The 21,882-nt window shown below is 43.5% G+C and overlaps 1 protein-coding gene across 2 annotated transcripts; it reads left to right on the top strand.

The window, feature by feature from the left end:
• The first annotated feature begins 249 nt into the window (after positions 1-249).
• Positions 250-18,619, top strand: PEX26 (peroxisomal biogenesis factor 26). 2 transcript variants are annotated; one of them, XM_073319677.1, is made up of 5 exons: positions 250-832; positions 4,270-4,410; positions 7,112-7,425; positions 13,351-13,497; positions 18,362-18,619. In XM_073319677.1, the coding sequence occupies exons 1-5, from the start codon at positions 615-617 to the stop codon at positions 18,367-18,369; spliced, it is 828 nt and encodes a 275-aa protein (XP_073175778.1). In that variant the 5' UTR covers positions 250-614; the 3' UTR covers positions 18,370-18,619. The 2 variants fall into 2 exon arrangements, with proteins under 2 accessions (XP_073175778.1, XP_073175770.1); XM_073319669.1 differs by lacking the exon at positions 18,362-18,619 and adding an exon at positions 14,383-17,693.
• Positions 18,620-21,882: the final 3,263 nt, after the last annotated feature.

The raw sequence follows: 21,882 nt of genomic DNA, 5'->3' as shown, positions 1-21,882 counted from the left end.
TCAACATATAAAGTAATTAAATTTCTACTGCCATCCGGGGGAAAGTGGGCCAGCCCTTCCCACCCCTGCTCAGCATAACCCCTGGAACCTGAATCTAAACCTCACATCTACAAACTCCTCACGTCCTCGCGGCTCAGTTTTAAATCCTAGAGCAGACTGCACGCTGCCTGATTTCCTCCTCCGCCCTGCCCGCGACAGCAGCACCGTGACCCCGAGAAACTACAAACCCCAGAGTCCCCTGCACAGGGTTTGGGCGCCGCGAGGCGGGCGGGTGCCAGGCTCCCGGCTTTTCGGGAGCGCCGCGCAGAGGGGGTCCGCCCGCCCGCCCGCCCGGCGCTGGGGGTGCGCGCCGCAAGCCAGGACTCAGGCGCAGAGCACGCCGGCTCTCGGCCCCCGCGCAGCGCCTCCCCCGGCCGCTGCGCTCCGCGCCCCGGGGCAGGGCTGGCGCTTGCGGCCGCGCGCGGGAGGAGCCAGCCCGCGCGCGGCCCGGGGCGGGGACGCTTCGGGGGCAGCTGGGGCAGCGCAGCCAGCGGTGGCCCCGAGGGAGATCGGGGGCGGGATTCGAGGGCACGTGGCCAAGCCCGGCAGCTAACAGCCGCCGCTCCCCGGGCACCATGAAGAACGACTTGCCGGTGTCCTTCGCTGGACTCAGCGGGCCGGCAGGCTTCCTCAGGAGCAGCGAGCCCCTGTCCTTGTCTCCCGTGCCAGCCCCAGCGACCGCTTTGCTGGAGGAGGCCGCGGATTTGCTGGTGGTGCACCTGGACTTTGCTGCCGCTCTGGACAGGTGTGAGCGGGGCTGCGAGAGCCTCGCCTCAGACCCTGACGGTGAAAGGTACGGGGGGGGGGGGGCGAGTTCCCAGTCACCCCGGGGCATACAGCAAAAGAGGTTCCCGCTGCTTAGTTATTCAGGGCAAACGCAGGCAGGGCCTGTGCAGCCGGTTCCCTGCGAAATCTCAGATCCAAGCGCAGACGAAATCTGTTTCTGAGTGACCCCTGGACCGAGAAGTCTTGGCTTTTGTTCGTGAACACACTGGACTACAGTAGTCCTGAGATGTTTGACAGGACTCAGCTAAAGTCTAATGTATCAGTGTAATATCTGTTATGTCCTGCCTTCAGGGACTCCATCGTGAACTCCTAGAGGGATGCATCGACACTGACTATTTTTAATAAATCGCTTTGAAATATTTTGCTTAGAAATAATTTTGCTGTGGGTTCTGGTTTTGGATTTTTTTGCCCCTCTTTCCCCCTCAGCCTTCTACGTGGGTAGAGTTGCAAGTGTTACTGGTCAGAGTCAGTGCTGTTGTCTTTTGTGTGACAGGTAAAGGAGAGATCCATGACCATCTTGGTAGTTAAAAATTTCATAGCATTTTTTTACAGTAGTGAGAGCGTTAATATTGGTGTCCTGGCCAAATTCTGATTTGTCTACTTACTTTTTAACTCCATGCTGTTCCATTTGGAAATAATACATTCTTTTTTGCTTTCAACCCTGAAATGGGGTGTAATGTTGCTGTTCTGTATACAAACAGCTGATTTGTTTCAGGCAGCAGTAACTGCATGCTCTAGGTAAGGGAAATGATTCCTGTATATGAATTGCTTGGAGATCCTTGAGAATCAAGGCATTTTGATGACAATAGGTCTAAGAATGTATAAGAACTCAGAAACAGGAAGCGTGGGATTACTGATCACGCTTTATATTAAGGTTCTATTTATAAAGGATTAATGAATGATTAGTGCATGTTTTAGTAAATGGTTAATCTATTGCTTTAGAGTCCAAGTAGTCAATACACGACTGATAGCCATCTGTAACACTTGCTGACCTGCTTACAACTCTGTTTGCATTTTAATATGCCTAAATACATCTAGGAACAAAGAATGTAGTCCATACTTACATGATGGGGGATTCTCTCCTGGGAAGCAGTGACTGAACATAATTTGGGGTTCATGGTGGATAATCAGCTGAACATGAACACCCTGCATGATGCTGTGGCTAAAAGGGCTAATGTAATTCTTGGAATCATAAGCAGGGGAATCTCAAGTAGGAGTAGGGAGACTATTTTAGCATTGTATTTGGCATTGGTGGAACTGCTGCTGCACTATTGTGTCCAGTTATGGTGTCCACAATTCAAGACAGATGTTGATAAATTGGAGAAGGTTCGGAGACGAGCCACGATAATGATTAAAGGAGTTGAATCTGTTTTGCTAGAGAAGGTTAAGGGGTGACTTAATTACAGTCTATAAGTACCTGCATGGAGAATATTTAATAATGGACGCTTCAATGTAGCAGAGAAAGGTATAATATGATCCAATGGCTGGAAGTTGAAGCTAGACAAATTCAGACTGGAAATAAGGCATATCGTTTTAAGTGTGAGAGTAATTAACCATTGGAACAATTTACCCAGGGTCAAGGTGGATTCTTTATCATTGACTACTTTGAAATTAAAATATGCTCTGGGAATTATTTTGGAGACGTTTTATGGCCTGTGTTGTACTGGAGATCAGACTAGATGATCACAATAGATTCCAAGGATAGAAGGGACTAGGAATTTCTCTTACTGTTTATCTCTGTAACATGCTTAGAATATCTCTAATTTATTAGCCCTTTATAAATCACTATATTGAGGAATAGTTTTATTCCTTTGTCTATGACTAGGGAGATGCATAGAAACAGAATCTAAGTGCCTTAGGTCATCTAGTCTTGTTCCTCATTCCCCCCCCCCTTCCCTGTCTGAACACAAAAATACTCCTCTTGCTCCTCTTCATTTCCAAAGCTGTGTATATAATACAGGTTTATGACTTGTGGTGGAGGAAATGAACAGCTGGAATAGATGAACTCTTAAGGGACTTAAGCACAGCTCCTCCAATGTATTTAGGCCTGTAACTCCCATTTCTCTGGAGGTCCTGCCAATCAATAGATCTGGTCTGGCTCTGCTTTGCTTGTTAGTTATGATGAGTTCAAAAGCCATCAGAATGATGTAGTTTATTGACCTTATTATGCCCCACTGCAATATAGTCCAGAGGTTCTTATGGTTCTACTAGATACTAAATGACCCACAAACACATTTAAAAGTGGGCAGGGGCGTGAAGATGAGAATTCCCTGGAAGAATGTGTGTAAAATAGCATTGGAATTATGTTAGGATTATTCACAACAAGGATAGAGCCTATACTTGTTACCTGGCCGAAGAACCAGGGAGGGACACTTAAAAAAAAATCCCCCAGATGGAAAAGGAGCAGTTTAGGTTTATATTTTACTTGCTATATTATAGTCACACTCAGAGACCCCAGTGGAGATGAAGGCCCCATTGTGCTAGGCGCTGCACAAACACATGGTCTATCTCAAAGAGCTGATGGTTTAACTAGACAAGACCAACAAAGGGTGGGAGGGAAGAATCCTCATTTTATAGGTGGGGAACTAAGGGCTTGTCTACACTTAAAATGCCAGAGCAGCATAGCTGCACCGCTGTAGCATTTCAGTGAAGGCACTGCCTACACCAATGGTAATCCACCTCCTCAAGAGGCAGTAGCTAGGTCTATGGGAGAATTCTCCCGTCAACCTACTGCTTTCTACACTGGGGGTTAGATTGGTTTCACTGTGTCACTCGGAAGTGTGGATTTTTCACACCCCCGACTGACGTAGTTATACCAACCTAATTTTCTAGTGTTGACCAGGCATGAGGCAGAGAGAATGGTTGAATCACTGACTCTGTGTCGCACAAGCAGGGCAAGGAATTGAACCCAGTTCTCTTGAATTTCAGGCCAGGGCCTGAACCCGTTCTCACTCACTTTTTTATTATTTGTTTTTGGTCTTAAAGAGTGTTTTATCAATCATGCATTATTTAGGTTTGGAATCTCTTACAATCACAATTTCAGCACATTGCCAGTCCTAAAATAATAATAATAATAATGATGCCAATGGTCCTTGTCATGATTTCTAGTCACCAAACCATTACTGGAGGCTAGATTGTTGTTAAAAGCCTAAACTAATTTACAGGTAAATTTGGCTCGTTTTGGCTGCTTTAATACCTGTGAATATAGACAACTCCTGAGGAGTATGAAAAGGGGTCTGTGCATGATTGAGAGTTATGGGACTTCTGCTGGAGATCTGTAACAAACATGTCCAGCAAAAAAGGCTGAACATGGTCTGCGCTTTTGGGGAAAAGCTGCTGAGGAGGAATTAGAAAGCCCCTAACATCAGATGTGTCAGGCGGGGAAGGATTTTGAAACAGCATTTCTCACAAGTGCTCATTTGGCCTGTCTTCTCCATTGGACAGCTTTGCGGAAGTGAAGAGCTCCCTGTGCATTGTGGGGATCCAGGCCCTGGCAGAGATGAACCGGTGGAGAGAAGTTCTGTCTTGGGTCTTGCAGTATTACCAGGTCCCTGAACTTCTGCCTCCAAAAATTCTGGAACTGTGGTGAGTAATTATCTCTACTTTCCAGATATGTCCTGCCTAAAATACCCAGGTTCCACAACCTATATGTGTAGTCTGTTGTATGGAGTTTGAGTTGGGCTTTTTCCTCCTGTGTCCCTCCTCCTTTCTTGTCATCTCCCTGTGCATGGGGGGTGGGGCAGGCAGAGCTGTTCAGAGGGAACCTTTTCAGAATGAAAGAACAGAGCTGAACTTGGTTTTCTGCAGCATCTTTCATTTTCAAGGAATGCCATAGTGATAGGTTAGAGACTGTTATGTAACAAGTTTTGCCTCTTCCACAGCTAGAGACACTGGAACCTGTTAGTGTGAGAAGGGATGTTGCCCTGACACCAAGATCACACTCCCCCAGTGTTATGTGATCTTTATCTAGCACCTGTAGTCAGGCAGTGGTTTAACATCTCCCCTAGAATATGTTGTCTCAATCAATGCAGCATCTCCCTAGTGCTTTAATGCAGTGAAAGACATGTTCTTCCCTTCTCTCCTTCACTAGCAGGGCTGGACTACTGTGACTGTCTCCTGACAGAAGCGAACAGAATGTAAGGAACCATTAGGAAAGGGATAGATAATAAGACAGAAAATATCATATTGCCTTTATATAAATCCATGGTACATCCACTTTTTGAATATTGTGTGCAGATCTGCTCACCCCATCACAAAACAGACACATTGGAATTGGAAAAGGTACAGAGAAGGGTAACAAAATAATTAGGGGTATTAGCTTAAAAAGACTGGGACTTTTCAGCTTGGATAAAGAGATGACTGAGGGAGAACATGATAGAGGTCTATAAAATCTTGGCTGGTGTGGAGAAAGTGAATTAGGAAGGGTTATTTACTCCTTCACGTAACACAAGAAGTAAGGGGTCACCCAATGAAATTAATAGACAGGTTTTAAACAAACAAAAGGAAATATTTCTTCACACAATGCACAGTCAACCTGTGGAACTCCTTGCTATGGATGTTGTGAAGACCAAAACTATAACAGGGTTCAAAAAAAAGAACTAACATTCATGGAGAATAGGTCCATTAATGGCTATTCATTAGGATGGGCAGGGATGCAACACCATGCTCTGAGTGTCCTCAGCTTCTGTGTGTCAGAAGCTGGTAGTGGATGACAGGGGATGGATCACTTCATGATTACCTGTTGTGTTCCGTCCTTCTGCAGCACCTGGCATTGGCCACTGTTGGAAGACAGGATACTGGGCTAGATGGACTTTTGGTCTGACCCAGTGTGGCCGTTCATATGTTCTCATAGCAATCCTTGTGATGAAAGATGCTGTGGCAGTGGCACCTGACCTACGAATAGCCAAAGAACCACTTAATCAATGAATGGAATGGGGCTATAGTAAATACCTATGAAAAATCCAGAGAATCTTCTCTTTATCAGAAGTATGTTTTTTAAATTTAGTTTTTAGCATGAAGAGAGAGTGCTGCAGAAGTTGAATATATAAAAGTATTAAGTACTTATAATTTACAGGGCTTTCCACCCGTGAATCTCAAAGCACTTTATAAAGGCAGGCAAGTACCATTCCAAGTGACTGCTGGAGCAAATCTAGTCTCTCTTAGAAGTACAGGCGTCTTAGAAGAAGGTGTGCAGGAGTCTTATTACTGAGAGCATGGAGTCGTGGAAGGATCTGGCCTCTCTAGGAAGGAGGGGAAAATGGATTTGATGCTTGTTATTGGGGGAGGAGATTGAGGAGGGCTTGGCAGCTGTGGCAAGGGGGTTGGGTCATGATTAACCAAGCCTGAGCAAAGAGTATTATTCAGGGCTATGAAAAGCCACATGCACCTTGAGAACCTTAAATGAGTGTAATGGGTCTCGGGACATTTGATTCTCAGATTACTGCATTTCACCCATTAGTCAAATCTGTGTATTTGCCAGCCTTTAGGACCCCTCATGTCAAAACCCAAAGGGTCTGAGAACTGCCCAGGAAAGTACTGCCTGATGTGTCTCGTTAAGTCATGAATTTCATGGCCTTAGCAAAGACTCAGACTCTGTGATGCCATCAGTAAGTGCAGGGAGAAGGTCACATGTCACCCCCAGTGAAGAGCATGTGTTTTAAGATGATAAAATTTACATCTTAACAGTGACTGCTGTACTAGACCTTTGCTCCCTGCATCAGGTGATGAAAGTCTGGGAACGTTGCTGGGGGAGGAAGGAAGCTTGGCCTCTGCGGGTGTCTGCACTGCACCGGGGAGGTGTCATTCCCACTGTGGGTAGATCGACTCGCCCTAGCTCAGCTCAAGCTAGTGCACTAAAAATAGTAGTGTGGACGTTGTGGCACTGGTGATAGTTTAGGCTAGCCATCCGAATCCCAGCCCCCTGCCTTCCCCTTGGGTCCGAGCTCGGGTGGCTAGGCCAAGCTGCCACCAGTGCTGTAGCAGCTACGCTGCTGTTCCTAGTGCAGTAGCTTGACCTGACCTAGGAATCACACCTCCCTGCTGGGAATCATGTCTGTCTACCCATGCTGGGAATCACACCTCCCTGCTGCAGTGTAGACACATGCTGAGGGGTTGCTTCATATTGCTTTCTAGGGACTCCCTCCCTCTCTGCGTGGAGTGCAGATTGTCACTGAGGGATCTATGTCCAGTCCTGGTTATAGATGACTGAAGTTGGTAACTGTAAGTGATCTCAACTTTGCAAATAAATAGTTTGTAGTGTAACATTCATTTTTTTCTTGCATTCTAGCATCCTATTGTACAGCACAGTGAAGGAGCCCCACGTGATGTTGGAAGTTGACAATTATTGGCTGAGAGATATAACCAATCAGAGTCTGCCTTCGTATGGCACCTTGATGGAGTTGCATCTGTTGCACGTGTTGCTTCCCCTTGGACAATTTGTGGAAGCAGAGGATCTGGTACAGGGCTGTGAAGCTTTCAGTAAAGAGCAACAACTTGAGGCCCTGAGCACCATTAACAAGAGGAGGTGTCAGTGGGTGCAGCAGGAAGAGACACAATCAGGCCCTGAAGAGCAACCAGCCACAGCAAAGGAGACGTTGTTAGGTAGGCGCTCTCTCTAAGCCTCACAATCCTGCTTTCCTCTTCCGAGGTGTAGAAGAGGGAGTGATTGAACTTGGGCCAAATCACTCTTTATTTTTATTTAGACTTATGTTAAGTGTTTTACCTACTTGCTCTTGGTGCTTTCACTATAGTTACAACTCACAATGTCGAAATGCAGCTCAACGCATACAATCTCCAGATTGCCTCTCCCCCTCACATAACCACTGTCTGCTAATAAATAATAATTCATCTCAGCCCCCTTTCTTGTACCCCAGTTCCCTCAGCTTGGCTCCTTCCCAAATGTTCAGGAGAAAAGCTAGACTTTGCAGCACATCCAGAAGGCCAGCAAATCTGGCAGGTAGAGAGGAGAAGCGAGTTTCAAATCTAAAAGTCCTTCACAGAGAACTGCCCTGCGAGTAGCCTCCTCCCATCTACAATGAGGGAGTTGCAATTTTGCAGTCCTCACAACAGTGGCAGCATTGTATGAGGGAAGAGGTGGTACCTCAACAAACCCAAACTACTTAAGGGCTTTTAAATTAAAATAGAGACTTCAAACTGTGCTCAGAAATCCACAGTATTCCAAGCTCCCCATGTCTGTTTAGTTTTTGACTTCTCTGCTGGATGCCAATTGCAATGGTGTTTTTTTGTGGGATTTGAATATTGTCCACTGGGAACAGAGGTGAAAGCTACCCACTTATTTCCACACATCAAGCTGCCAATACATGGGTTGACTGTTCAGTGTTCATTACCAACTAGGGCTAGATTCAAACTGGTGTTTTAGGAGGAAGAGGCTCTGTATCGATTACCAGTTTTATCTCTTTTTCTTTTTTATCATGCCCAGTTGGATGACTGAACAGACAGTTCCCCTTTCTGAACCTATCCAAGGTTGGTAGTGACTGAAAGTCTTATGGGAAGTGGTTTCAGTTTCAGCAAGTTTCTAGGTCTCAAAATTCCATCACAGCTGGCACTAGTTGGTACCCATTTCTGCTGCAGCAACAGGAGCAGCTACCCAACATACTATTAGGCCTGGTCTACACTTAAAATATAGGTTGACCTAGCTACAGTGCTCAGGGGTGTAAAAAAAAAAAGCCACACCCCTGTGCACCCTGACTATGCCAACCTAACCCCCAGTGTAGACACAGCTAGGTTGACAGAAGAATGCTTCCATCAATCTAAAAAAGAAAAGGAGTACTTGTGGCACCTTAGAGACTAACCAATTTATTTGAGCATAAGCTTTCGTGAGCTACAGCTCACTTCATCGGATGCATACTGTGGAAACTGCAGAAGACATTATATACACAGAGACCATGAAACAATACCTCCTCCCACCCCACTCTCCTGCTGGTAATAGCTTATCTAAAGTGATCACTCTCCTTACAATGTGTATGATCATCAAGTTGGGCCATTTCCAGCATAAATCCAAGTTTAACTAGAACGTCGGGGGGGGGGGGGGGGGAGGAAAAAACAAGGGGAAATAGGCTACCTTGCATAATGACTTAACCACTCCCAGTCTCTATTTAAGCCTAAATTAATAGTATCCAATTTGCAAATGAATTCCAATTCAGCAGTTTCTCGCTGGAGTCTGGATTTGAAGTTTTTTGTTTTAAGATAGCGACCTTCATGTCCGTAATTGCGTGACCAGAGAGATTGAAGTGTTCTCCACTGGTTTATGAATGTTATAATTCTTGACATCTGATTTGTGTCCATTTATTCTTTTACGTAGAGACTGTCCAGTTTGACCAATGTACATGGCAGAGGGGCATTGCTGGCACATGATGGCATATATCACATTGGTGGATGTGCAGGTGAACGAGCCTCTGATAGTGTGGCTGATGTTATTAGGCCCTGTGATGGTGTCCCCTGAATAGATATGTGGGCACAGTTGGCAACGGGCTTTGTTGCAAGGATAGGTTCCTGGGTTAGTGGTTCTGTTGTGTGGTATGTGGTTGTTGGTGAGTATTTGCTTCAGACTGGGGGGCTGTCTGTAGGCAAGGACTGGCCTGTCTCCCAAGATTTGTGAGAGTGTTGGGTCATCCTTCAGGATAGGTTGTAGATCCTTAATAATGCATTGGAGGGGTTTTAGTTGGGGGCTGAAGGTGACGGCTAGTGGCGTTCTGTTATTTTCTTTGTTAGGCCTGTCCTGTAGTAGGTGACTTCTGGGGTACTCTTCTGGCTCTATCAATCTGTTTCTTCACTTCCGCAGGTGGGTATTGTAGTTGTAAGAATGCTTGATAGAGATCTTGTAGGTGCTTGTCTCTGTCTGAGGGGTTGGAGCAAATGCGGTTGTATCGCAGAGCTTGGCTGTAGACGATGGATTGTGTGGTATGGTCAGGGTGAAAGCTGGAGGCATGTAGGTAGGAATAGCGGTCAGTAGGTTTCCGGTATAGGGTGGTGTTTATGTGACCATTGTTTATTAGCACTGTAGTGTCCAGGAAGTGGATCTCTTGTGTGGACTGGACCAGGCTGAGGTTGATGGTGGGATGGAAATTGTTGAAATCATGGTGGAATTCCTCAAGGGCTTCTTTTCCATGGGTCCAGATGATGAAGATGTCATCAATATAGCGCGAGTAGGGGCGTTAGGGGAGCTGAGGAAGCGTTGTTCTAAATCAGCCATAAAAATGTTGGCATACTGTGGGGCCATGCGGGTACCCATAGCAGTGCCGCTGATCTGAAGGTATACATTGTCCCCAAATGTAAAATAGTTATGGGTAAGGACAAAGTCAGAAAGTTCAGCCACCAGGTTAGCCATGACATTATCAGGGATAGTGTTCTTGACGGCTTGTAGTCCATCTTTGTGTGGAATGTTGGTGTAGAGGGCTTCTACATCCATAGTGGCCAGGATGGTGTTATCAGGAAGATCACCAATGGATTGTAGTTTCCTCAGGAAATCAGTGGTATCTCGAAGGTAGCTGGGAGCGCTGGTAGCGTAGGGCCTGAGGAGGGAGTCTACATAGCCAGACAATCCTGCTGTCAGGGTACCAATGCCTGAGATGATGGGGCACCCAGGATTTCCAGGTTTATGGATCTTAGGTAGTAGACAGAATATCCCAGGTCGGAGTTCCAGGGTGTGTCTGTGCGTATTTGATCTTGTGCTTTTTCAGGAAGTTTCTTGAGCAAATGCTGTAGTTGCTTTTGGTAACTCTCAGTGGGATCAGAGGGTAACGGCTTGTAGAAAGTGGTGTTGGAGAGCTGCCGACCAGCCTCTTGTTCATATTCTGACCTATTCATGATGACAACAGCACCTCCTTTGTCAGCCTTTTTGATTATGATGTCAGAGTTGTTTCTGAGGCTGTGGATGGCATTGTGGATGGCCGCCCGTGCACGTCGGCGGAAGCCACTCTATGTAGAAGTCCAGTCTGCTGTTTCGACCTTCAGGAGGAGTCCACCTAAAATCCTTCTTTTTGTAATGTTGGTAGGGAGGCCTCTGTGGATTAGTATGTTGTTCAGAGGTATTTTGGAAATATTCCTTGAGTTGGAGACGTCGAAAATAGGATTCTAGGTCACCACAGAACTGTGTCATGTTCATGGGGGTGGAGGAGCAGAAGGAGAGGCCCTGAGATAGGACACCTTCTTCTGCTGGGCTGAGAGTATAGTTGGATAGGTTAACAATATTGCTGGGTGGGTTGAGGGAACCATTGCTGTGGCCCCTTGTAGCATGTAGTAGTTTAGAAAGTTTAGTGTCCTTTTTCTTTTGTAGAGAAGCAAAGTGTGCGTTGTAAATGGCTTGTCTAGTTTTAGTAAATTCCAGCCACGAGGAAGTTTGTGTGGAAGGTTGGTTTTTTATGAGAGTATCCAGTTCTGAGAGCTCATTCTTAATCTTTCCCTGTTTGCTGTAGAGGATGTTGATCAGGTGATTCCGCAGTTTCTTTGAGAGCATGTGGCACAAGCTGTCAGCATAGTCTGTGTGGTATGTAGATTGTAGTGGATTTTTTACCTTCAGTCCTTTTGGTACGATGTCCATCTGTTTGCATTTGGAAAGGAAGATGATGTCTGTCTGTATCTGTACAGGTTTTTTCATGCAGTTGATAGATTTCCACTCCATACGGCACTTTAAATAAGCTATTACCAGCAGGAGAGTGGGTGGGAGGAGGTATTGTTTCATGGTCTCTGTGTATATAATGTCTTCTGCAGTTTCCACAGTATGCATCCGATTAAGTGAGCTGTAGCTCACGAAATCTTATGCTCAAATAAATTGGTTAGTCTCTAAGGTGCCACAAGAACTCCTTTTCTTTTTGCGAATACAGACTAACACGGCTGCTACTCTGAAACCTTCCATCAATCTAACAGTTGCTCGGGGAGGTGGATTTCCTAGAGTGATAGACAGACCCCATGCGTCACTGTAGACTGCATCTACACTACAGGGTTATGCCAGCATAGCTACAGTGCCATATCTATATTATGCTAGTTTCCATAGTGTAGACATGGCCTTAGTCTGCTAGCTTAGTGGGTATTAACTGTTAACTAACAATATTGCCAGGGGATGTTCCTTTTGACCTCTTACATGGCATGTGTATAAACAAAGTAGTAAACTAAATGCTCTTGCTTGATAAGAGTTGCAAGGGCGAAGTTTATCTTTCACATTGGCAAAGACTAAGAAAATTATTTTCTAGTTTCTAAAATATACTACCAAAGAAATATGTAAAAACGTGCAATTAAAACTTAAGACAGATGACTTTTCCTCTAAGGGCTTATGTAGTTGCCAGTGTGAACTTTCTACTATCTTCCCATTAATAATTTTCTTTATTTTATTCTCCTTTTTTGAGCCCATGTAGTAGAATCTATGGGTGGGATTTAAGCACCTATTAAACCTAAGAATTCTCAATTAATCCAGGAATTCTTGTCTCCACGGGGCTCCAGCACCTGGCTGGGGTATCCCTCCCTTATGGGACATCAGTATTTATAATTGTATAAAGTCCTTTGGGTACAAGCTTCCCACAGAGTTTCCTCCTCAGTAACAACTATCACAAAGCTTTTAGAAAGAAAACAGGAAAAGAAAGCAACACACCTGTGTTAATAGCTGCCCAACTAGGAAGATGTGGATTGCGGGAGCCAATCTGATGTTACATCCTTGCTAATAGCAGACAGGTCAGGAGTGCTTGAGGAACCCAGGGGTGAACACAGTATTCCTCTTTGAATAGCTGCCCTGTCATGGGGTGCATCACTCACCAGCAGGCTGGTACCTCCTCCTGGCCACTCTGGAGATTAGCTGGAGGCCACCACCCCCGTCCATGGTTTGCACATCATCACTCTGTCTCTGCATCTGGCAGTGGCCCCTCTTGCAGCCTCAGGAACCGCAGCATCCTCTTTTGTGACTTGACCCTCCAGCTGTGTCACTATCTGGGTTCCTCCCTTTTAGGGGTTAGGGTCTCAGTCCACCCACTACTCCAGGTCCCAACCCAGGGACCTTACAGATAGCAGCCTCTTGCTGCAACTTTTTAATTTCTCCCAATGCTGTTATGTTTCCCTGGGCCACTTCCCCGTGGCCCCAGCACCTTCTTCGCCCTAACCTCAGGATATCCAACTACCCAGCCCCAGCAGCCAATTAGGAGCTCCTTCTTGCTCCCCCATCCTGTGAGTAGTTGCTCTGTCCAATATGTACTAGAGACACAGTCCTCACTCCTTGAGCTCCCAGCAGCAGCTTAACTTGCTCTGCTCTGCAGCTCCTTTTATGTGAGCTTGCTGGGCCCTGATTGGTTGTTCCTGCAACTCCTCCCTGATTGGCTGCACTCATGCAGTCTCTCTGGACCACTCAGAGGACTCACCTCCACTGCTTGCTGCTGAGGTTAACCCTTCCTAGTCTAGTGTGGGGCAGACACCCCATCACATGCTCCATCGAGAGAGTTTTTGGAATCCAGCAGGTCTTCTGTGCGGTCTTATTTTCCTTGCTTTAGCCCTTTCATTTAACCACCTCTTGTCCTTGTATTCCAGGCTCTGTGTCCCAAAAGTTGTTGAACATATTAACAGTGCTGCGTAGAGCACTGGGATCCATGTCAAGCCACTTCTGTTCCAGTCCTTACAAAAAGACACTCTTGGCTGCTCTTATAGTGTGCCTTGTTGTGGTGAGACTAGACCCAGGTATGTGATTAAGGCTTCTGAATGTTATTTGTTTTCTGTCTTATGGTTAAGAACAAGAAACTGGGCATTGCTAGCGGTGGGCTTGGAAGAGGAACATTTATTCAAGCCTCTCTCCATAGGAGTGACTGTGAGATAGGGTGCAGGAGTGGTGGGTGTGTGGGAGCTCACAGCTACTATATTTCCAGCTTTTTCCACTAAAAATCACTGAAGGCAGATGTGTAGGACAGCTGGCTGTAAATAAACCTATAGCTACTGCATCCACAGCCTTTCCTAACGAAAGGTACTGTCGGAAACTGTTCTGAAGCACAGGCTATGTGCAGTTCGCAGCTATCCAGTGCCAGACTGTGCCTCTGTCAGAGAAAGATGCTGGAAGGGTGTTGGCTGTGGGAAGTAAAGTGGTAAGAATGGTTGTGATTGGTGAACTTTAGCAAAGTAATTTAGCTGTAACCTCGACCTTGATCTACTTAAGCTACAAGCCAACCCAAAACTACCCTAAAAAGCACTCATTAGCATTCAGAAAGTGTGTGGATATAGATTTCCCCCTCTGTTTTGTAATGAATGTCTCTGCTAGTCCTAAGAATCTTCATTGCTGAGGCACATGCTAATTACCCCCCTGCAGAGGGGACTTTTGAGTCTTCAGTGTTGTTCTGTCAATCAGCCTTTGCAGGGTGAAGCATAGCTTACTGGGGATGAGAGCAACACCCTCTTCTCTATGTCCTGCAGCTTCTGCTAGGTGAGAGTCTGAGCACTCACCTGGGCGGGAATAAAGAGAAAGCAAAGCTGATGGCTTCCCTTGACCCGAGTGGAGATCAGCTCTTTCTAAGTCTGAGTTTATAAAGAGAAGGGTAGGAAACATTAATGAAATACTTTTGTTTTATTCTGCAGCTGCTCCCACGTCCCTACCCTTCCTTTACAGGCTGGTCCAGCTCTGCCATCAGGCATGGGTGGCTGTATTTTCTCTGCTCTACAGGCCTCCACTTCAAGACTAAGCGGCTTTATGAAGTGTTAAAAGTCTTTTGTCTCTGTCGCTGTGCAAGTGGCAGCTTGTCTTGAGGATTTTAATCAGGCTCTTCAAGGGCTCCTGAGACCAATGTACTAATTAAAATGACCACAAATGGGTCCCATGCAGTGACATCTTCCTCTCTTGCCAGACTAAGAACCTGGCCTAGTGCTGTCTGGATTTTGAAACTGCCTCCGCTACTTGTCTCCCTGTGCTATGCAGCCATGCAGCACAGTACTAACCCTGGAGGAATGTGCACATACAGGGTTTTAGCCGTGCTCCTCTAATCCATGTCTTATTTAGATGCTCCTTAAAGTGGTTGCTTTTGGTGTGGATCCCAAGTGAGAGTCTGTAGCCAATGGCAAAGAACAATGACAGGCATTTTGAGAGATTGCACCATCCTTGCAAATGTTTTTGAAGTTGTCCAAGAAGTGGGAGTGGAATTTCAGAGGATATGGTTATGAAAGATCTGAGCACCAAGTCTACACTGAACACTAGGAGCCAAAAAACTGTGCTGCCTTGGGACCCTTTAAATGCCCAGTTTCTGCAGCATGGGATTTAAGCCAAATATGTGGAACACAATAAAATATTGCAGACTGAAATTGGAGCCCATTCTGTTCTGAAGGCCAGAATTTCTCTTGTGACCCTGATGTGTCTTGGCATAGTCATTCTCACTTTGGATTTAACAATCGTGGCTAAGCAAGCATATCAAGGTGACGGGGTGCATTATAAAGATGGATCTGTCATCCCATTCTGTCCCCTGCCTGGGTGTACTGCATCCAGCACAAGCAATTATAGACCTTCCTGTCTTTCAGATGATCATTAATATTAAATATTTGACACTGGATAAGTTAGAATAGGGGACAGCAGAAAAATGGAGATAGCGAGAGACAAGAGGCAACAGAGTTGCTCTTGTTAATCTTAATATCCTCCATATTTATTAGTCTAACCTGCCCAATTACTTGAATTGTCATGTAGTTTCGCTGAATACTTTGTAAGTGTCTCTGTATCTCCCCTTGCTGTGCTTTCTATTTACCTATTTAGATTTAGTATACAAATAGACTCCTGGCCACATGCCTAGACATCCCAACAAGTATTTAGAATCATAATCCACAAAGAGTAATCATCCAGCAGCAAAACTGCACTCTTTCACACCAAGAGTAAATTAACAGGCCTCAAAATACATTTCCTCCAAAACCCTCCACCCCAGCACATAGTGTTCTGATGGTCAATTGATCAAAGCTACTTCAGACCAGTGGTTGGGGGAGCGACTTCCAGAGTCAAAGGGCCCTCCTGGAGAACACTGCCAGCAGTGCCTGCCCCCATACCAAGTTGGCTTCACAGCTCAAGTGCCTCTGCTGATTGTAACTTTAGCAGTATAAAACAGGGAGAGAAATGATTATTCAGGTAGATAAATCCCAGACCACACCCTGAACTCCCCACCTCCCTGATAACCAAGAGGCATCCAGTGCAGATCCTTGTGCAACGTCCTAAATCATCCGCGCACAGCCTTCTGCCTTTGCAGTAACCATACAGTGCGGTGGGGGCCATTTCTAGTCCTTCAAAAATGGCAGCAGCACACAGGTGTCACAACAGCTGGCTGCATGCACTACAATGGTTTGTTAGTGGTTCCTCCTCGTTTAAAAGAGTCCGAGGTTCCATTTTCACTGCAAAATAACACACCTGTTTTTCTGTGGCATAACTAACATGAACTATCCTGCTGTGAAATCCTAGTGGAGACAAGGCTCTGTCGTTTTACTGAGAGGTAAACCAGGAAAGGTCAACGATGCAGTGGGCGGTGGTAATATTATTAACTTTGCCTACCTCTCGCTCAGAAGAAAGTACAGGAAGCTTGTCTCCACTAGGATATTACAGCGAGGTAACTATTGTCCATTTATCTTGCTGTGGAAAACACGTGTAGGCAGTTAAGACAAAACTTTGAAGACCTTACACATATAAGGCAGAGCTCTTTGGAGCTTCATGTTATTATTTACGTGCATGTGTAATGCACTTAGGGCCATCATATCTCCATGAGCTCAGTCACTGGATTCATCATTTCAAAGACTTTCAGCATAAAATAATCATATCAAGACTGTAAGGAGAAAGGCTCTGGGCTTGTTCTTATGTTCTTGTCTACATGGTGTGGCAACGGGCCCTATGGGGGTGTGATTTCTAAAATGCACTCATTTGCACAATTGGTCCATGTGTTCCCTCCTGGTATGCACTAAAAGTTCCCTACTGTGCTTTAACATAGTTCTGTTTCAAATAGTACCATGTTAAAGTGTACCAAGGAACTCCTGGTGCGCACCAGCATGGTCTACATGCTCTGATAAGTGTGCAAACGAAGTGAACTTTAGAAATCACACCCCTGTAGAGTGCACTGCCGTACAACTTAGACAAACCCTCTCTGTAACTCTTCTAAGAATGACTAGTTTGTACTTCTCAGTCTCCTATATTGCAGGATCTACCTATGTACATAGCTTTGTGACCTAGTCACTGTAGTATCTGAGTGAGTCAAATGCACTTACTGATCATATGTAGTCTGTCTTCTGCTAACTAGGTGGTAGTTAACATTTCCTCTGGCTCATTGTTTCAAATTTCTGTTTGTAGCCATGCTTGTGATATTGGGATTATGGTCTGGGAGGAGCATGCATGGTGATCTTGATTTCTGCTTAGAGGTTGCTTGATAATGTCTTAACTGTTCATTTCCATGGATCTTTTTAATATGTGTGAGTGATGCATAGATTAGCCACCTCAAATTTCTCCTAGTACTTTGTTTTTTAATTAGAATGTTTTTCATTGTGTTTAGCACATAATGAGACAAAGGATGGTGGAAACAGAAAAATAACACTTATGCAGTTTTAATGGTTTTATTAATTTAATTTTAAATACTTAATTTTCAGAATAAAAATTACTATTTATGTAGTCCGTTATATTGTGATGCTCCGTCTGGCTAGTCACAAAACAGTCTTTCACCACACTGGCATATATTGTTAAAAATATTTACATTTAGTGCATTGACACTTGGCAATTTCCAAATAATTCTTTGGAAATAGGTTTCACTGTAAACAGTGGCCTTGATTCTGCAAACACATGCTTTAATTAGGTGACTAGTACCATTCAGTTCTATGGGACTAACTACCCAATTAAAAAGAAAAGGAGGACATGTGGCACCTTAGAGACTAACAAATTTATTTGAGCATAAGCTTTCGTGAGCTACAGCTCACTTCATCGGAATGCATTCCGATGAAGTGAGCTGTAGCTCACGAAAGCTTATGCTCAAATAAATTTGTTAGTCTCTAAGGTGCCACATGTCCTCCTTTTCTTTTTGCAGATACAGACTAACATGGCTGCTACTCTGATACTCAGTTAAGTCTACTCATGTGCAATAGTGTTTGCAGAGTCACAGCTTGTATTTTCATATAATGGATCAGAGTATTGAATATTTTTTTGCATATCTTCCCAGATGCTTTCAATTAAAGATGCAACATATATTGTTCATATGTTAAACTTTTTAACATGAAGCAGTATTTATCTATTCATGATGTATGTATGTTTGTATATACTTAAATGGCCAAAAACTTACAGAAACATGCAACAAAGAGTAAAGTATTGAATAATTCTTCATCTGTCGTTACATTATTTTCCCCTATCCCTTACCAGAGTCAAAGAGCTTACCATGAAGGAAGATGCCAGTATACATACCTTCTGTAGATGTGATAATTCTGCCACCAAACCCTTGCTGTAGGGGGGAGGGGTGTTTACACTTTTTCTGACTGTCTCCAGGAGTTTGAGATGATTCTACTGCTATCTGACCTCCTGTTGTAGGAGGCTGAAGGTTATATTGACACATATTCCCTACAGGGAACTGAAAAATGCCAGGGGAGAAGTACAGCAACATCGACTGCTTCTAAGTGGAGACTATGGAGAGCAGGAGGAAGATGAAGCTTGGTGACTTTTTGTTGTGCACAGGTGATCAAATAATCTACCACTGAGATCTCGATACATTTCTCCTTCCCTTCACTGACACATTTCAATCAACAGAATTTACCACATGCTAAATAACTCAATCACCATCATTTCTCTCCAGTTACCTCTGATGTCACGTAGGCCCACATCCTCAAAGGTATTTAGGTACCTAACACTCGCTGAATATCTGGACCTAAGGGCTTGTCTACATTGGTGCTTTACAGCGTTGCAACTGGCTCGCTCAGGGGTGTGAAAGAACACCCCCCCGAGCGCTGCAAGTTTCAACGCTGTAATGTGCCAGTATAGACAGTGCATTAGTAGCTACGCCCTTCATGGAGGTGGGTTTTTTTAGAGCGCTGGGAGAGCTCTCTCCCAGTGCTGGGCTGCGACTACACAAGCCATGTTAAAGTGCTGCCGTGGCAGCACTTTAACGTTGCCAGTGAAGACGTGCCCTGAGACACAACATGAAAATGACCTCAGCTATTGACATTGCCCTGACTATAATTATAATAATTAGATATAACAGTTAAAAAGGTTGCTCAATTACAAACATTTCTTTATCTGCAGCATATTCACCACTTAATGAGTTTTAACTATATGGAAAGTTTAGTTAAATCGCAGTTAGCTCATGTGATTAACTCAAAAAAATTAATCGGGATTAATTGCACTGTTAAACAGTAGAATAACAATTGAAATGTATTAAATATTTTTGGATGTTTTTCTCTATTTTCAAATATATTGGTTTCTGTTACAACACAGAATACAAAGTGTACAATGCTCACTTTATTATTTTTTATTACAAATATTTGCACTGTAAAAATGATAAAAGAAATAGTATTTTTCAGTTCACTTCATACAAGTACTGTAGTGCAATTTCTTTATCGTGAAAATGCAACTTACAAATGTAGATTTATTTATTTTTTTGTTACGTAGCTGCACTCAAAAACAAAACAAGGCAAAACTTTAGAGCCCACAAGTCCACTCAGTCCTACTTCTTGTTCAGCCAATCGCAAAGACAAACAAGTTTGTTTACATTTACGGGAGATAATGCTGCCCACTTCTTATTAACAACATCCCCAGAAAGTGAGAACAGGCATTCACGTGGGACTTTTGTAGCCAGTATTGCAAGGTATTTACGTGCCAGATATGCTAAACATTTGTATGCCCCTTCATGCTTCGGCCACCATTCCAGAGGACATGCTTTCATGCTGATGACACTCGTTAAAAAAAAAAATACATAAATTAAATTTGTGACTGAACTCCTTACGGGAGAACTGTATTTCTTCGGCTCTGTTTTACCCATATTCTGCCATATATTTCATGTTACAACAGTCTCAGGTGATGACTCAGCACATGTTCATTTTAAGAACACTTTCGCTGCAGATTTGACAAAATGCAAAGAAGGTACCAATGTGAGATTTCTAAAGCTAGCTACAGCACTCGACCCAAGGTTTAAGAATCAGAAGTGCCTTCCAAAATCTGAGAGGGACGAGGTGTGGAGCATGCTTTCAGAAGTCTTAAAAGAGCTACACTCCAATGTGGAAACTACAGAACCCGAACCACCAAAAAAGAAAATCAACCTTCTGCTGGTGGCATCTGACTCAGATTATAAAAATGAACGTGTCGGTCCGTACTGCTTTTGGTTGTTATCGAGCAGAACCTGTCATCAGCATGGAAGCATGACCTCTGGAATGGTGGTTGATGCATGAAGGGACATGTGAATCTTTAGCACATCTGGCATGTAAATATCTTGCAAGGCCGTCTACAACAGTGCCAATGTGAACACCTGTTCTCACTTTCAGGTGACATTGTGAACAAGAAGCAAGCAGCAGCATCTCCCATAAATGTAAACAAACTTGTTTGTCTGAGCAATTGGCTGAACAAGAAATAGGACTGAATGGACATGTAGGGTCGAAAGTTTTACATTGTTTTATTTTTGAATGCAGTTATTTTGTACATAATTCTACATTTATAAATTGCACTTTCATGACTACAGTACTTGTACTAGGTGAATTGAAAAATATTTCTTTTGTTTTTTACAGTGCCAATACTTGTAAAAAAATAAATATAAAGTGAGCACTGTATACTTTCTATTGTGTTGTAATTGAAATCAATATATTTGAAAATGTAGAAAATATCCAAAAATATTTAAATAAATGGTATTCTATTATATAACAGCGCAATTAATTGCGATTAATTTTTTAATTGCATGATTAATCGCAATTAATTTTTAAATTGCTTGACAGCCCTAGCAACAAGCCATTTGTTAGCGATAGAAGTGTGAAAAAATTACAGTTTTTAAATGAACCATTTAAAAATAATTATTGCTCAAACTAATAGATTTAAAAATTTGAAAAACTCGTTATTTAATGTTTGGGGAGGATACACTAAATTATTCATACATAACTAAGAGGTTTAATCTCTGCTTTAGGTGTAAATCTCAAAGTAACTTAACTATGGAACCAGAAAGATATCTCCATAATTAAAACAGTATTAAATGACATGTCTTCCACACAAAGATCCAACACTGCACTAAACCATTCAGATGCAATTACCTCTGAAGTGAACCCCCCCCCCATTTAGTAGTGCACAGTAACAGTACAAGAGTTAAACACAGGAGTGAAAAATACATTAAATTGAAGGGAAACTAAGGGGGAAGTTTATGGGAAGAATATAGTTTCCCAGCTCACAATTTGACCAGAGGCCTGCTTTTTTTGTAAGTGCTGACCACCCGGATTTCCAGCTGAAGTAAAGAAGAGCTGTGGGTGCTCAGCCCCTCTGACAATCATATCCCAAGATACCAAGGCTATTCTTCTGACAAGTGTCATGAAGTCTTTAAGAGCCTCATTTCTGTGTCTGTTTTTAATGCACTCTTTTCTAGTGCAATCCAAAGGTAACACTTGTAGTTTGCTATGAATGTAGCAGTGGCACAAGCTAAACTCAAGCTAACTAATGCTTGGTATTCACACCCAGGTGTGACAAAATTTACAAAATTACACAACTCATTTCATGGTTTGATACCTTTGCTTTTCACTTGATAAATTAATAATCACAATTGAGGGCAGTGGAAATAAACCAGAAAAAAAGTTCATGATGAATTTTGTAACATACAGTCTGCAAAGTGTAGATTTTTGTTGGTGCTCAGACTTATCAGCCATTTTCCTAAGTCCTGCAACACAAAAGCCAGAAAATATCTCAGTATTAATGAATCCTTTAAAAACAGAACATGTCTATAGAACAAAGGGTTTTAAGATCCAGTGCAGATGTCAATCAACCTATCTTTCCCTGAAAAAAAAGTAAAAAAAAGGACTGCTTCAATGCTTTTAGCTTCATGACTAAGCTAAGCTTCATATGATTTAGTCACAGCATTTTTAGTAAAAGTCATGGACAGATCACAGACAATAAACAAAAATTCA

The sequence above is a fragment of the Lepidochelys kempii genome, chromosome 1, assembly GCF_965140265.1.
Source record: "Lepidochelys kempii isolate rLepKem1 chromosome 1, rLepKem1.hap2, whole genome shotgun sequence".
Classification (NCBI taxonomy): domain Eukaryota; kingdom Metazoa; phylum Chordata; order Testudines; family Cheloniidae; genus Lepidochelys; species Lepidochelys kempii.
Note: the sequence above shows the minus strand (reverse complement) of the source record. Positions and strands in the feature narration are given on the sequence as shown.

What these genes read in the sequence shown, in the direction of transcription:
- PEX26 (XM_073319669.1), top strand. Translation starts at nt 615, where the DNA reads ATGAAGAACGACTTGCCGGTGTCCTTCGCTGGACTCAGCGGGCCGGCA. An exon ending in TCAGACCCTGACGGTGAAAG is followed by an intron (nt 833 to 4,269) that starts GTACGGGGGGGG and finishes TCCATTGGACAG; the next exon opens with CTTTGCGGAAGTGAAGAGCT. An exon ending in AGCAAAGGAGACGTTGTTAG is followed by an intron (nt 7,426 to 13,350) that starts GTAGGCGCTCTC and finishes CTTGTATTCCAG; the next exon opens with GCTCTGTGTCCCAAAAGTTG.